This window comes from Plecotus auritus (genome assembly GCF_963455305.1).
Source record: "Plecotus auritus genome assembly, chromosome: 2".
In the NCBI taxonomy this organism is placed as follows: domain Eukaryota; kingdom Metazoa; phylum Chordata; class Mammalia; order Chiroptera; family Vespertilionidae; genus Plecotus; species Plecotus auritus.
In genome coordinates, this window is record NC_137771.1 from 66,603,880 (window position 1) to 66,617,498 (window position 13,619).

General features: G+C 40.0%; 1 protein-coding gene across 1 annotated transcript in view; it reads left to right on the forward strand.

Moving 5' to 3' along the window:
• Positions 1-421: 421 nt before the first annotated feature.
• The window catches only part of CLCA1 (chloride channel accessory 1), a gene marked incomplete at both ends in the record, with an annotated part of 34,658 nt that continues 21,460 nt past the window's right edge, over positions 422-13,619 (forward strand). The window contains 4 exons of the mRNA XM_080654265.1: positions 422-583; positions 6,753-6,893; positions 7,065-7,212; positions 9,520-9,625. Coding sequence (XP_080510391.1) covers positions 422-583; positions 6,753-6,893; positions 7,065-7,212; positions 9,520-9,625 — 557 coding nt within the window. The remainder of the gene's footprint in view (positions 584-6,752; positions 6,894-7,064; positions 7,213-9,519; positions 9,626-13,619) is intronic.

Here is a 13,619-nt window from a genome sequence, read left to right on the forward strand (position 1 = left end):
GGGCAGGCAGGGGTTGGAGGGTGACCTTGTGTGGCCAGTATCCCTGATTGGGCAATCATTTATAAGAAGTAAACATCTTTCAGTGGCTAAGCCGCTTGACACCTGTGAATCCCTCTAAGGAACCGGATGTGGGCTTCCCACCCTCTTTCCCAGCATCTGGCAAAGGTGAAGGCAAGGCTAATGATTCTTTCAAAGAAAATATTTAAAGTACACAAAATTTAAGACTAAGGTATTGTTCCTCATAATGGAGACAAGTGCAAAAGTGAAACAATTCTGGGTCAAGGGGTTAAAGTCCTGTGATAAAGCACCTCTGATAACTTGGAAAAATGTGTGTCTCTATAGTCATATAAATAGGGGTAAAGAAAGATGCCTCAAAAACCAAAATTTTTCCAAGAGAATAATCAAAGGGAGATGTATAGTAATGGGGTCGTTTAAGACTTCTGTTTTCATCTTGGTCCTTCACCTTCTGGAAGGGGCCCTGAGCAATTCACTCATTCAGCTGAATAACAATGGCTATGAAGGTATTGTCATTGCAATTGACCCCAATGTGCGGGAAGATGAAACACTCATTCAAAAAATAAAGGTAAGTTGGAAACGGTAACTACCCATGCTTTAAAAAAATTAAATATAATGTGTGGAAGGGCAAACATGAGTTCTCTAACTCCATCTGTGTGATATTGGCAAATTATTTTTATGTCTAAGTCTCAGTATCTTCAGTTGCAAAATGAAAATAGAATAGTTAACTATTGGGATTTTTCTGAGGGAGAAGATAATAAATGTAATGCACTTAACTAAGAGTTTCATACATTGTTGGTGCTTCATAAATGATTGTCTACATTGATTGATTGTGGATGATTCCACTAAGGCAGAGCCAGCTGTATTTGGTAGATATTGTGAGATGTACAGAGAATAATTCCTTTGCCTGGCTCGTATTAGATTCTCCTTTTATTCTTCTAATTATAACTCTTTTCTCTGTGATCCTAATAGAGAAGCCCAGGATGCAAATCTCAAACTTAAGAACAACCCTGATCCTTTCAATGGGAGGAATCTCTGCATTTTACCAGCCCCAATGCAAGGGATCCTCTTACATTGCTGAGCGGCCTTGCCTTACTTATTACTTCTTCTGTGTGGGAAGGAAGAATTAGGGAGGAAGACACTTCCTGTCCAGGGCAGAGGTGTCTAACTGTTGTAAGGTGGAGAGGTCATGTACAACAGGAAACAACTAAGAAAAAGAGGGAAATGCCTTATAAATAACCACCCCGGGGAACTGGCTGTAGCACATCCAGAGGCAGTAGTGTGTAATGAGGAAAAGTACCTGTGTGTAAAATGGGACAATAAGTACTTCCCCATAGGATTTTGTGAGGATTAAATTTAACAAGGCATGCACACAAGGGAAGCTTGGTGAATGGTATATGGGAACTTTGTACAATGTTTGCATGTTTTATAAGTCTAAAATTAGCTTGAAAATTTTTAAAGAACTTTAAAAATGCATGCATAGTGTCTGGCACATAGTAAGAGCTCAATTAATGGTAGGCATAACCATAATCCTTCTAGATGGAAAGGGTTCAATTTTTTAACCAAGCCCAAGTTCCTGAGTGTGAGCCCAAAAGTTAATATCACAAGAGTCCCATTGGTTGTCCCCAAGTGTTCCTTGCTCTGAGCAGAAACAAACCCAGAAAGATGGAGTTTGGAGAGAGAACCAGAGGAGGAGTTTGGGGCTGGAGAAGTGCAGTGGTTGAGGAAGGAGGGGAATCTTACCTGTTTAACCTATCAGATATTACTGCCACTGGTGAAAGGGAAAGCTTTACCTTTTGAAATCTCTCAACGATCAGAGAGCTTGGGTAAGCTTTTGATTGCATCTAACCTTAGAAATGGCATCAGCAAACATGGAAGTGCCCCTTGGAGCAACAGACAAGGAAAGTGTGGGAGAAAAATGTAGCCAACATGTTTCTGTTTCTGGCTAGACAGTCAGGAATGTGCCAGAAGAACATAAATTCCTTATCCAGAATGGCATGCTAATTCACATTTACATGGTGCTTTAGAGCTTCCAGATGCTTACACCTCACTCTTGGGGGTTTTCCCTCTGAGAAATCTACTTCTTACCACAATTATTAAATTGGCTTTCTGGTATGGGTCCTACTAAATGAGTTGGGTTTGAGATAAGTTGGTTTCCACATATTGTAAAGTATGATTGTCTAACCACTGTGCTATACATCTTGAATGTACAAAACAACATTGAATGTACACTATAATTGAAAAATAAAATTAAAAAGTTAAGGGCAATAGTGTACTCAGAACCGCTAACTAAGTAGTTAATAAAAGTGAGTTCCTCACTACAAAGGTTCAGATCTGCAGAGTTAAGGACCTTAATTGTGAGCTTGTCTGCCTTTCCTGGCCACCCCTCACTCTTTTCTGAGGGGATACTCTCCCCTGGTGCTCTTGTGGGAACAGAAGCCTTTACATCAGCTCTTAAATACTTGCTTCTGTTCAGGGCATTATGCTAAGTGAAATAAGCCAGTCGGAGAAAGACAGATACCATATAATTTCACTCACATGTGGAATCTAATGAACAAAATAGAAACAGATTCATAGATGCAGAGAACAGACTGACAGCTGTCAGAGGGAGGGGGGTTAGGGGACTGTGTGAAATAAGTGAAGAAATTAAGCAAAAAACCCACATAGACACAGACAACAGTACAGTGATTACCAGAGGTAAGGGGGGATGGGAGCAGAGATGTACACTTGAAACCTACATAGTTTTGTTGACTAATGCTGCCCCAATAAATTTAATTTTAAAAAATTGAATGACAGTCCCTAAGGTTTCATCCACTGCAATTGCCCTGTCAGTGTGAGCTGTAGAGGCAGAGAGAGCACACGCCATAAAATGAGGGAGTGAGAGTCAGGAAGAGACACTCTCTGTCTCTAAAACTCTCTCTTCTCTCTCTCTCTCTCTCTCTCTCTCTCTCTCTCTCTCTCTCTCTCTCTCTCTCTCTCTCTCTCATACACACACACACACACACACACACACACACACACACACACACACTCACACACACACACACACACTCACACAATACACAATGGGAGCAGTGTATCTTGGAGGTATCCTCAATGTATGCGAGTCCAGGAACCTCTTGTCTTGGCACTCCTGGACAATTTGCCATTCATCACAACCATTTCATTCATTCATTCATTCATTCATTCATCCATCCATCCAACAAATATTTACAAAGCTGGTACCAGAGGAAAAAAGGACCATTTATTTACCATTATGTCAGGTACCAGAAATCCAGTGATGAACAATATACCATCCTTATCACTAAGGAATTTCCAGCCAACCCTATAAGCTGTCATCCTTGACCTCTCCAGGCCTCAAAAATTTAAATGTCTATTTGGATATGAGGTTGCCTTCTCAAAATCAGCAACAGAGGCCAAAGCAAAAAAACCATTATTGATGTTTATGTTAAACCATGGAAGACAAGAGCATTTCATGCTGCTGCTTCTTCTTCGTAGGAGACACTGAAAATTCACGTTTCACTAGTCAGATTCTAATATAATATTCTAACACAGAGAGCTTTATACCCATTTTTTTTAACTTTTTGGTGATTTTGACTCCGTGTTTTTATTTTAAAAATGATACATTGTTAAATCTTCCAGTGGTTGATAAAAATCTCGCTTTTTGGAATAATGAAATGTAAATCATTATAAGAAGATTTTTTAGAAGGAACAAGGCAACCATTATTACTATCTGAAAAGAGGGAAACTGAAGCTCGGAAAAATAATACAAATTCCCCAAGTTTATCCCCTTGGGAAGTGGTAGAGAGGGGTTCACCCAGCATCAATACCCACGTGCTGCTTCCTCCTGTGAAGGGGAACTGATTCTGTGCCTCATGCCCACCTCATGTATAAGTGAAACTGCTTGTGCACACACACACACACACACACACACACACTAACCCGAACTCTACATTATAATATTGGAGTCTAGGCACTCTGGTCTGCTCCGGGAAGGACTTCCCTCCTGCAATGGTCCCTTTTTTCTCTGGCTTTACCAGCGTGTTTTTCCCCCCAATTATCACATGCTCATGTTATAATACTTCCCATTAAAAAAAAAAATTCCCTGGCCCTGAAGTGCTCCTTCAGCTACTTCATCATGTCTCCATTCTCCTTTAATTTACAAAAAAAAACATGCTTGAGCTGTTGATATTCACTGCCTCCATTTCGCCTCCCATTCTCTTGAATTTACTCATGTGGAGCTGTCATCTCCATTCCACTAAAATGACTCATCCAAGTTGTCAAATACTTTGGTCAGTTCTTATCCTCGCCTTTCTTTTTTATTATTATTAAATTTATTGGGGTGACATTGGTTAATAATATTACATATGTTTCAAGTGTATATTTCTATGGTGTATGATTTGTATATTGTATTGTGTGCTCACCATCCAAAGTTAAATCTTCTTGTCACCATATATGCAGTCCCCCCACCCCCTTTCCCTCGTAACTACCATACTGTTGTCTGTGTCTACGAGTTTTTGTTTGTTTGTTTTTCCTTTCTTAATTGCTCAGCATCATTTGACACCGATAATCACTCTCTTCTCCCTGAAACACCTTTACCCCATGCCTGCTGATTTCCTTCCCATGCACCAGCTGCTCCTGAGTCTCCTTGGCTGACTCCTCCTCTTCCTATCACTAAATGCTAAACGCCTATGGCTCCCAGGACTCAGTCTTCAGCCCTCCTTTTTCCTCCATCCACACTCACTTTTGAGAGCAGTGATTTTCAGTCTTAATAGACTCCATGCCCTTTTCAATAGTAAATCTCCTATAATACCCTCTCTACTGTCTTCATGATGCAGGGCATTTATAATTTAACACTACAGCTCCTTCATTTTAGAGAAATAAAGTTGTGTGTAATTTGAAAATAAATTATATAATTGTGCCACTTCCTTATATCTGACACTTAGTACTATACTAAAAATAAATACTACCATAACATTTAGCTAGTCCTAAAGTAACTGCAGGAGCCAGCAGGTGAAGTCATATTCATTTTAATTTGAGTTTCTCTTCAGTATTAGTTGGTGTGAGACCTTGATACTTACACTCTCTAATTCTCAGTTTCTCCCTTAAAGGTTTATTTATCCTCATAGGATCAAATGAGATGACACTCACAGCTAACATTTCACAAGCATTTGTGCTAAGTAAACATGGTTCCCAGGACTTTCTTGACTTCATTTGATCCCCACAATATCTTATGAGCTAATCACCATAATATTTTCCGTTTTATAAATGGGATAACTGAGGCTCAGGAGGGCTCAAGGAAATTGCCAGATGACACACCATATAAGTGTTGGAGCCAGGATTAGTGTCAGCCTCTGAAGTCTGCATTGTCATTCATCACACTCTGATGAGTGACAATGTAGACTTCTGACACAGAGCATGTGATAAGTGCTCAAAAAAGGTTAGCTAGACTAGACTAGGGACCCAGTGCATGAATTTGTGCACCTTGAAAGGAACTGTGGGCCTCGAGGCTGTGGTGGGCACAGGGGTGGGTCTGGCCCATCCTCTGCGCCCACGCCTGGCTCCTCCTGCCATGGCCCTTGGTCCCCTGTCTGCTGGCAGCCCCGCTCCCGCCGCCACCACTCCCACATGCTGACAGTACCAGCCCTGCTCACACCCGCTGATGGTGTGGAGCAATTGTGGCCGGCGCTGTCAGTGGGTGCAAGCGGTGGCTGCAGCCCCAATTGTCCCTCAGGAGCAGGGAGAAGTGGAGAAGCCCTCAGGGGCGATTGGGGCCGGCAGCCACCGCTCACACCCGCTGATGGCGCTGAGTGATCAGGACAGGCGCCAGGCGCCAGCAGCGGGTGCAAGAGGCAACTGTTGGTCCTGATCACCCCTCAGGAGCAGGAGGAGGTGGAGAAGCCCTGAGGGGTAATTGGGGCCAGCAGCTGCCACTCACACCTGCTGCCAGTGCCCAGCACCAGCCCCGATCGCTTGGCACCATCAGTGGGTGCGAGTGGTGGCTCTAGTGCCATTAGCTGGTGTGAGCGGGGCCGGCACCCGTCAGCCCGTGGGAGTGGCAGTGGGAGCAGGGCTGCTGGCAGACAGGGACCGAGGGCCGCAGCGGGAGGGGCAGGTTGGGGGTGCAGAGGATGGGCTGAGAACTGCCCCTGTGCGCACCGCAGCCTCACAGCCCACAGTTCCTTTCAAGGTGCATGAATTCGTGCACTGGGTGCCTAGTATAGATAATAAAAGGCTAATATGCAAACTGACCGAATGGCAGATCCACCGGTAGCTATGACGCACACTGACCATCAGGGGGCAGATGCTCAATGCCAGGAGCTGCCCCCTGATGGTCAGTGTGCTCCCACAGGTGGAGCGCCGCTCAGCCAGAAGCCGGGCTTATGGCTGGTGAGCACAGTGGCGGTGGTGAGAGCCTCTCCCCGCTCCGTGACAGTGCTAAGGATGACCTACTGCCAGCTTAGGCCCGCTCCCTGCAGACATCCCCTGAGGGCTCCCGGACTGTGAGAGGGTGCAGGCCAGGCTGAGGGACCCCCTCAAGTGCATGAATTTCGTGCACTGGCCTCTAGTTATCAATAAAAGGTATTTCTACATCTCCCCTTCCAGTCTTGATAAATAACTGGTCTTTACTAACTAGTTTTTCTAATGTGAAATACAAATGTAAATTTGAATGATTGGTAATTTAGTCTACAGTCCTAATTGTGCTTGCTAGATATGTTTTCTTTTTTCCACCCCAGGACATGGTGACTCAGGCATCTCCGTATCTGTTTGAAGCTACAGAAAAAAGATTCTACTTCAAAAATGTTGCTATTTTGATTCCTGAGAAATGGAAGACAAAACCTGAGTATATGAGACCAAAACTGGAGACCTACAAAAATGTGAGATTATCAAGTTCTTTTTTCAAGTTCAATTTCCTTCAGTGATTTAGATTTTTTTTTCATCATAATATTCTAGAACCAAATGAAATTGTTTCACAATACTCCAGTGTGAATAAGGTCAATTCATTTGTTAAAATTTTGTAATGATGAAAACATTTTCTTGAATTTCAGGCTGATGTTCTAGTCGCTGAACCTAATCCTCTAGGAAACGATGAACCCTATACTGAGCAGATGGGAAATTGTGGAGAAAAGGGTGAAAGGATTCATTTCACTCCTGACTTCATAGCAGGAAAAAAGTTGTTTCAATATGGACCACAAGGTATGGGTAGAGAAGAAACATTCCGCTGTGTTCCTCATAACTTAATCATTTTATATTCACAGTAGATCAAAATAGCATTATCTTTCTGAGTTAAGCACATATAAGCCAAATAACGTACAGCATTCATTTTCACTTAAAGCAGGGTTCAGAATAGTGTGTTTCTCAGTTAGAAATTTAATTTATTCATATTCTGCAAAAAATATGTAACTATAGTGTTTTTAATTTTAGAAATTATTAATAACAGAAAATAGCTGTAATCATTTATTGAAATGTTATTAGGTTTCTATGGATCTGTTAAGGAGACTGCTGAACGAATTAAACCTCCTGCCTGTAATTCACATAGTAGCCAGCAGATGGCGGAGACTCACAGTGCTCTCAGACTTACGTTCAAGCAAATTGACAAGGAGGACTGTTAATCTGATTCAGTAGGTGTGGGGTGGGACTCAACAATTTGCATTTTTAACAAGCTCCCAGGTGATGCTGATACTGCTGGACTATGGACCACACTTTAAGTAGCACAGAGAATATCCTTGCAGTTCAGCTCGCAAAAAAACTGTAACTAAAGAAAAACATCCATTTTTCCTTCACAAAATGAACTCTTTATCATGCCCATGGGCTACATAGAACAATCTTTGGAGAAAAATATTAAAACAAACAAGCAAGGAAGTATATATAAAATATGTACTCTCCAGGTATAATCAAATGTGATTAGTATTAGCTAGTTAGCTTACTTAATAACTGCTCCAGGTATCTTTATTATCTTCAAAGTATTAGAACCAGCTAGATTTTCTTCACTTAAACAAAAGAGCCATGGTACCTCCATGCCCCACCCTGCATTCACTGGAGCACTACAGACTTATCAGAAAGATGTATCAAACATATCTCTTGTGCTTCTACAACCCTTTATTTCACCTCCATAACAGGACCAGAAAATTCCCAATGTATGGCTCAATCAATATGTGCTGAATTGATATACTAATTGCCCCATCTCACTTCTGGGCCCACTCCAGCCATCTTAGTCACCACAGAGAATGGCATTCCTTCATAATCTCTCCTTTCTATTCTGTGACTCTACTTATGCTCTCTCCCAGTCTTCCCTTACCTCTAAGAGGCCATCCTCTGCTCCCAGCACCTCCAGAATAGGGTCCAAACCCTCAGTGTGAGATACTAGCATTTCCTCAGGTGTACCCCCTCACCTAACCCTCCAAATTCAGCCTATCTAGGAATTTACATTCCAGGAAAACTGAGCTGTACATAAGTCACTAATTCCTCTAAATTTAACAAATACTTGTGAGTGCCTATTAAGTTCTGGGCACTATGCCCCCAGGCATAACAATGACGAAGTTATGGAGCCTGTCCTCATGGAGACAAGTGGTTAGTGTGGGAGACGGGCAAGAAAGCAGCAACTATAATAGAATGGAAGTGCCATAATGGAACATAATGAAAGAGTAAAGGAGGGGTACTGGGCCTAGTCTGGGGATGTCAGAGAAGGCTTCTAGGTGGATATAAGCTTGATTTTGAATGAAGAGAAGCAGCTATCCAGACAGAGCTAGGGAAAGTATCCCAAGCAGAGAAAGAATACATGAAAAGCACCAGAGATGAGAAGGGGCCGCGAGTGGCTCTGGAAAGTAAAAGCAGTGCAGGAATTCATCGTGATTATAGAGTTCTGGAAGTAGGTGGAGAACAGCAAGACACATGGCTGCAGGGAAGAGCAGAGCTGGGGTCATCAGGGACCCCATATTAAGGAGCGAACTTAACCCTGAACACCATAAGGTAGCCACTGAAGACTGGAGACATGGAGGGCAGCTGGGTGGCTACGGTAGTAATTCAGGAGTAAGTGGCAATAAGACTGGAAAGATGGGAATAGAGCAGGGGTGAAGTAGGCAGACCTTGGGGTTTGAGCCCCTGGGGGAGCTGCCTGGCTGCCCTACCAATGCTCCAGACCCCACAGCAGCATGTGCCGCCCTCCATCACTGCACTTGCACCAGTAAGGATTTTAGTTATCTGATTGGCATGTCATCCACTAGGCTGTAAGCTATGCCAAGGACAGAGCAGTTGTTCTTTCTTTGTATAAAAACTCTGGCACTTCCTGTGTTCCTAATTACCATTTGGTGAGCTAAAATAAGTAGTTATATTTTTCAGAAATGTGGAGTTGTCATATTAGAGTTTTCTTTCTAAGGAAATCAAAACGTTGAAAAATTAACATAGCAAAGCATAATAAAAGTCAGGAGAATTACTTCCTCCCAGCATTAGAAAGTAATTTTACCATTCTTACTGTAACCGGGTATTTAAAACATTTTATCACAGGAAGGGTATTTGTCCATGAATGGGCACATCTACGATGGGGAGTATTTGATGAATACAATAAAGACCAGAAATTCTACTTATCTAATGGAAGAAATAAAGCAATAAGGTAAGGATATGTTGACTTTTCTCAAACAATTTTAAATCACAACCCATTTTTTCTTGATTACTTTAAAAATGTCCATTTTTTTGCCTTGTTTTCTGTCTCTCATTCTCTGTTAGTGCCTCCTGTTGCAGAGTTCCACAAAACTACCACTTTTGCTCAGCTTACAAGCATTTCAATTAGTTGAGTTCTCTATTCTTCAGTTACAAACCATTTGCCTTTGTGAGTGTGCATATACAATTATAAGAAATTCACAGGTGCTATGTTCAGTGACTCCATCTTCCTGTATGTGAGTCAGTGAAATAAACAAAGCTATGGGGGCTATTCAATGCCTTGAAAGCAGAATGATATCTGTGTGGACTTTGTCAGTATGAATGGGCCTGGGAGAGATTGTGGAACTTACCTGAAAGACAATCCAAATATTAAAAGAAAGCAGAAAACTTCTCCCAGTTTAATTAACTATGTGATGTCAATAGAAAGCAAACTGAACACTTGGAAAGTACCCTTGGCTGCCATGATTGTATGGGTGAATTCTTGCAACCAACAGTTCCAGTGAACTGTATCAGTACAAACATAAAAGATAGGGAACTTCACAATTTATTTAAAAGAGCTAGCACAATTCAGATACTAAAACCTGACAGAAGACATGAAAAAGAATTCTGCAGATCAGATACAGCTTTCTAAAAATATTTCAAATAAAAGAACAGTAAGTTATATCTGGCAGAATCAAAGGAATAACAAACATACCGAGCCCACATAAGAAGTCTTCCAGAAATCCCAAAATGCTGTGATATTAGGTAAGTAATTAATATAGTATATTGAGTCAAGAATACAAATAAACATTTTTTCCAATAGATTCTCAGGAGGACCTTGAACACTTATGCCTGAGTCAGGAAATAACAACCTCTTTTTAAAGACTGGAAATTGGTACAACACCCTTCTCCACTTTTGCTTCCAGTTATCTTGCCTGAAGACCCCGTAAGGAGATGTGCTCGGCTTTGGTTTGGTCACTCTTTTTTTTTTTTTTTTTTTTTTTAATATATTTTATTGATATTTTACAGAGAGGAAGGAAGAGGGATAGAGAGTTAGAAACATCGATGAGAGAGAAACATCCATCAGCTGCCTCTTGCACACCCCCTACTGGGGATGTGCCCGCAACCAAGGTACATGCCCTTGACCGGAATCAAACCTGGGACCTTTCAGTCCGCAGGCTGACGCTCTATCCACTGAGCCAAACCGGTTTTGGCAAGGTTTGGTCACTCTTTATTTGGTGCTTGCTTCCACGCAGAGCGCAGCCTTGGCTTAGAGCTCAGCCTTGGCTTCCCATTCTCCCAGAGCCGTGGTCGGCAAACTGCGGCTCGCGAGCCACATGCGGCTCTTTGGCCCCTTGAGTGTGGCTCTTCCACAAAATACCACGGCCTGGGCGAGTCAATTTTGAAGAAGTGGCGTTAGAAGAAGTTTACGTTTAAAAAATTTGGCTCTCAAAAGAAATTTCAATCGTTGTCCTGTTGATATTTGGCTCTGTTGACTAATGAGTTTGCCGACAACTGTCCCAGAGGGACATTACTGCTCTCCACTTTTCCCTTTCTTCATTACATTCAGACTCTGTCAGCTTGGTCCAATTCCATTACATTTTCCCTCATGGTTATATCACCTCAGGCATAAATAGACTAAGGGCCACGTAGTGCCATGCACAGTGTACCAGATTCCTTGAGCTGTTCCCTCCGCTATGTAAACTCCAACCCAGGGTGACTTCCCTGATGTGATCATTCATTGGATTAACCTCTCAAATCTCAGCCAATGGATGTTACTCCACATCTGACACGTACCTTTCCCACTTCTCTTTTCTAAATTTCTATTCAGTTAGACGCTATAGATTCCTTCAAGAGAAAAGCGGATTAATACATATTCCTTCCTAGAGATATTCTAGAAATATCTACATCTGTAACATGTTCTTCCTTCCACAGACAACATTAGCAAATTTGGCTAATTACCATGTCCCCTGAAAAGGAAATTTTATTGTAACATATTAATAATTTATTCATTATTATCTTCTAAATTTAAAAAATTATTTTAAGGCCTAGAAGCAATTACAAAATGACAGTACTGCCCACAATAGAAGGCTATTTCCTTAATATGACACAAAACAGTAATTGAAAGCCAACAGCCTACATCATATTTAATAGGAAAATACTAGAAACATTACCAGGGATAACATAGGATGGCCACTACTAGCACAGTTATTGAACCTTTTTTAGAAAGTTGTATCCAATGCAATAACACATGAAACTGGGGTGGTTAAAAATGGGAGGGTGGGGGAAAGCTATGAGAAAGAGAGAAAACTGCTTTTATGCAGATGCTATGTGGTCCACTTAGAAAATCCTGGGGAATAAATAGAAATAAAAGACAGGGGAAGTCAATAGGGTGACCAGATACAAAATGAAAATTCAAATTTTCTTCCCAAATATTAACAATAACCAGTTCAAAAATATAATGGACAGAATACTCTATTCAAGATAGCAATTAAAGGTATAATGAAGTGTAAAACTCTAATGGTAGATGTCATATTTTAAGAAAACAATAAAATCCTTCTAAAGGCTTTAAAAGAAAATCAGGAAAAATTGAGAGATTTTTCCATTCATGAATGATTTAAATTCAACCCAAATTAATATATAGGTTTTATAAAACTAGTCAAAAGCACATCAATTTTACCTCATTTTAAAAACTATCAGAATTCACTCAATAGATAGTACCTAAGGACATTTAAAAAAAAAAGTAATAAAGGGAACTTTTACTTACTGAATTTTAGATACATATAATAAACTATATTAACTAAAGCAATGTGAATTGACAGACACATATATAATAATTTACTCTTTAATACAGCTAGAATTATAGATGTATGAGAAAAACAGAATTTCTTAAGATATCAGGACAATTTGAACTGTGTGGGAAAAGCATTAACATATTCTTCCAATTGAATAAACTCATTAAATATAACTATCATAATCATAATGACAATTAAAGAAATATTAATAAAAATCATACTTCTATGTGGTGAAGGTCTTTCTATGCATTCAAGAATTATAGAAAGATATAACTAAGAGAATAATAAATTTGGCTACATAGTCATTAAAAATTTTGTTGCATATAAATTAAACAAACTAAATAAAAAGGTAAAAAAATTTAAAAAACATTATTTGCAAAAATTAATAAAAAACACTTTTTAAAAACAGTATTGTAACACATGAAGAACCTTTGAAAACCAGTAGGAAAACAATAACATCATAATATAGAAATAGATACAGGAGGAGAATAAATAATCCACAGAAGAAGAAATAAAAATGGTGAATAAACATATAAAAAATGTTCAGACTTACTAGCGATCACAGTGGTGCAAATTTGACAAAGATGAGAATCATTTATTACCTAGTAAGTAACTGTCAGTGGGTGAGAGCTCCCACAGATGGTTGTTAGAGACATAAATTGGCACAAGTATGGAAAACAATTTGGTGACACATATCAAATCTCCAAAGTATTTCCTTTTTCTTGATCCAGTAATTTCATGTTTAAAACCCATTATATGGAAAATGGTAGAATAAGCTGTATCAGCAATCTATAAAATATTCACACTTTTGATCTGATAATTTAGTCTGTGAACCAATCACGTTGCAAACTTGGAAATAGAGTCAAAATTTTATGTGAAATTTTATTTATTCATTGAAGTTTTATTTTTAGTTCTGACAAGTTGGGGGAAATCAAATGAAATAAATTAAGCTAAACTTATTTTATAGTATGAGAACATGCGATTTTTAAAATCACAGTTTGAAAGAATTTTATAAATTATAATAAGGTATTAAATTTTTAATTATACTAACATACTAAGTTTTTTAAAAGCCTGAAGCAAAACTCTAGGTGCCATGTATGCTGATACAGAGAGAGGAAAGGCTTCAACAGGTTAACAGTAGTTTATTTCTGATGTGGAACATGATGTGTGTTT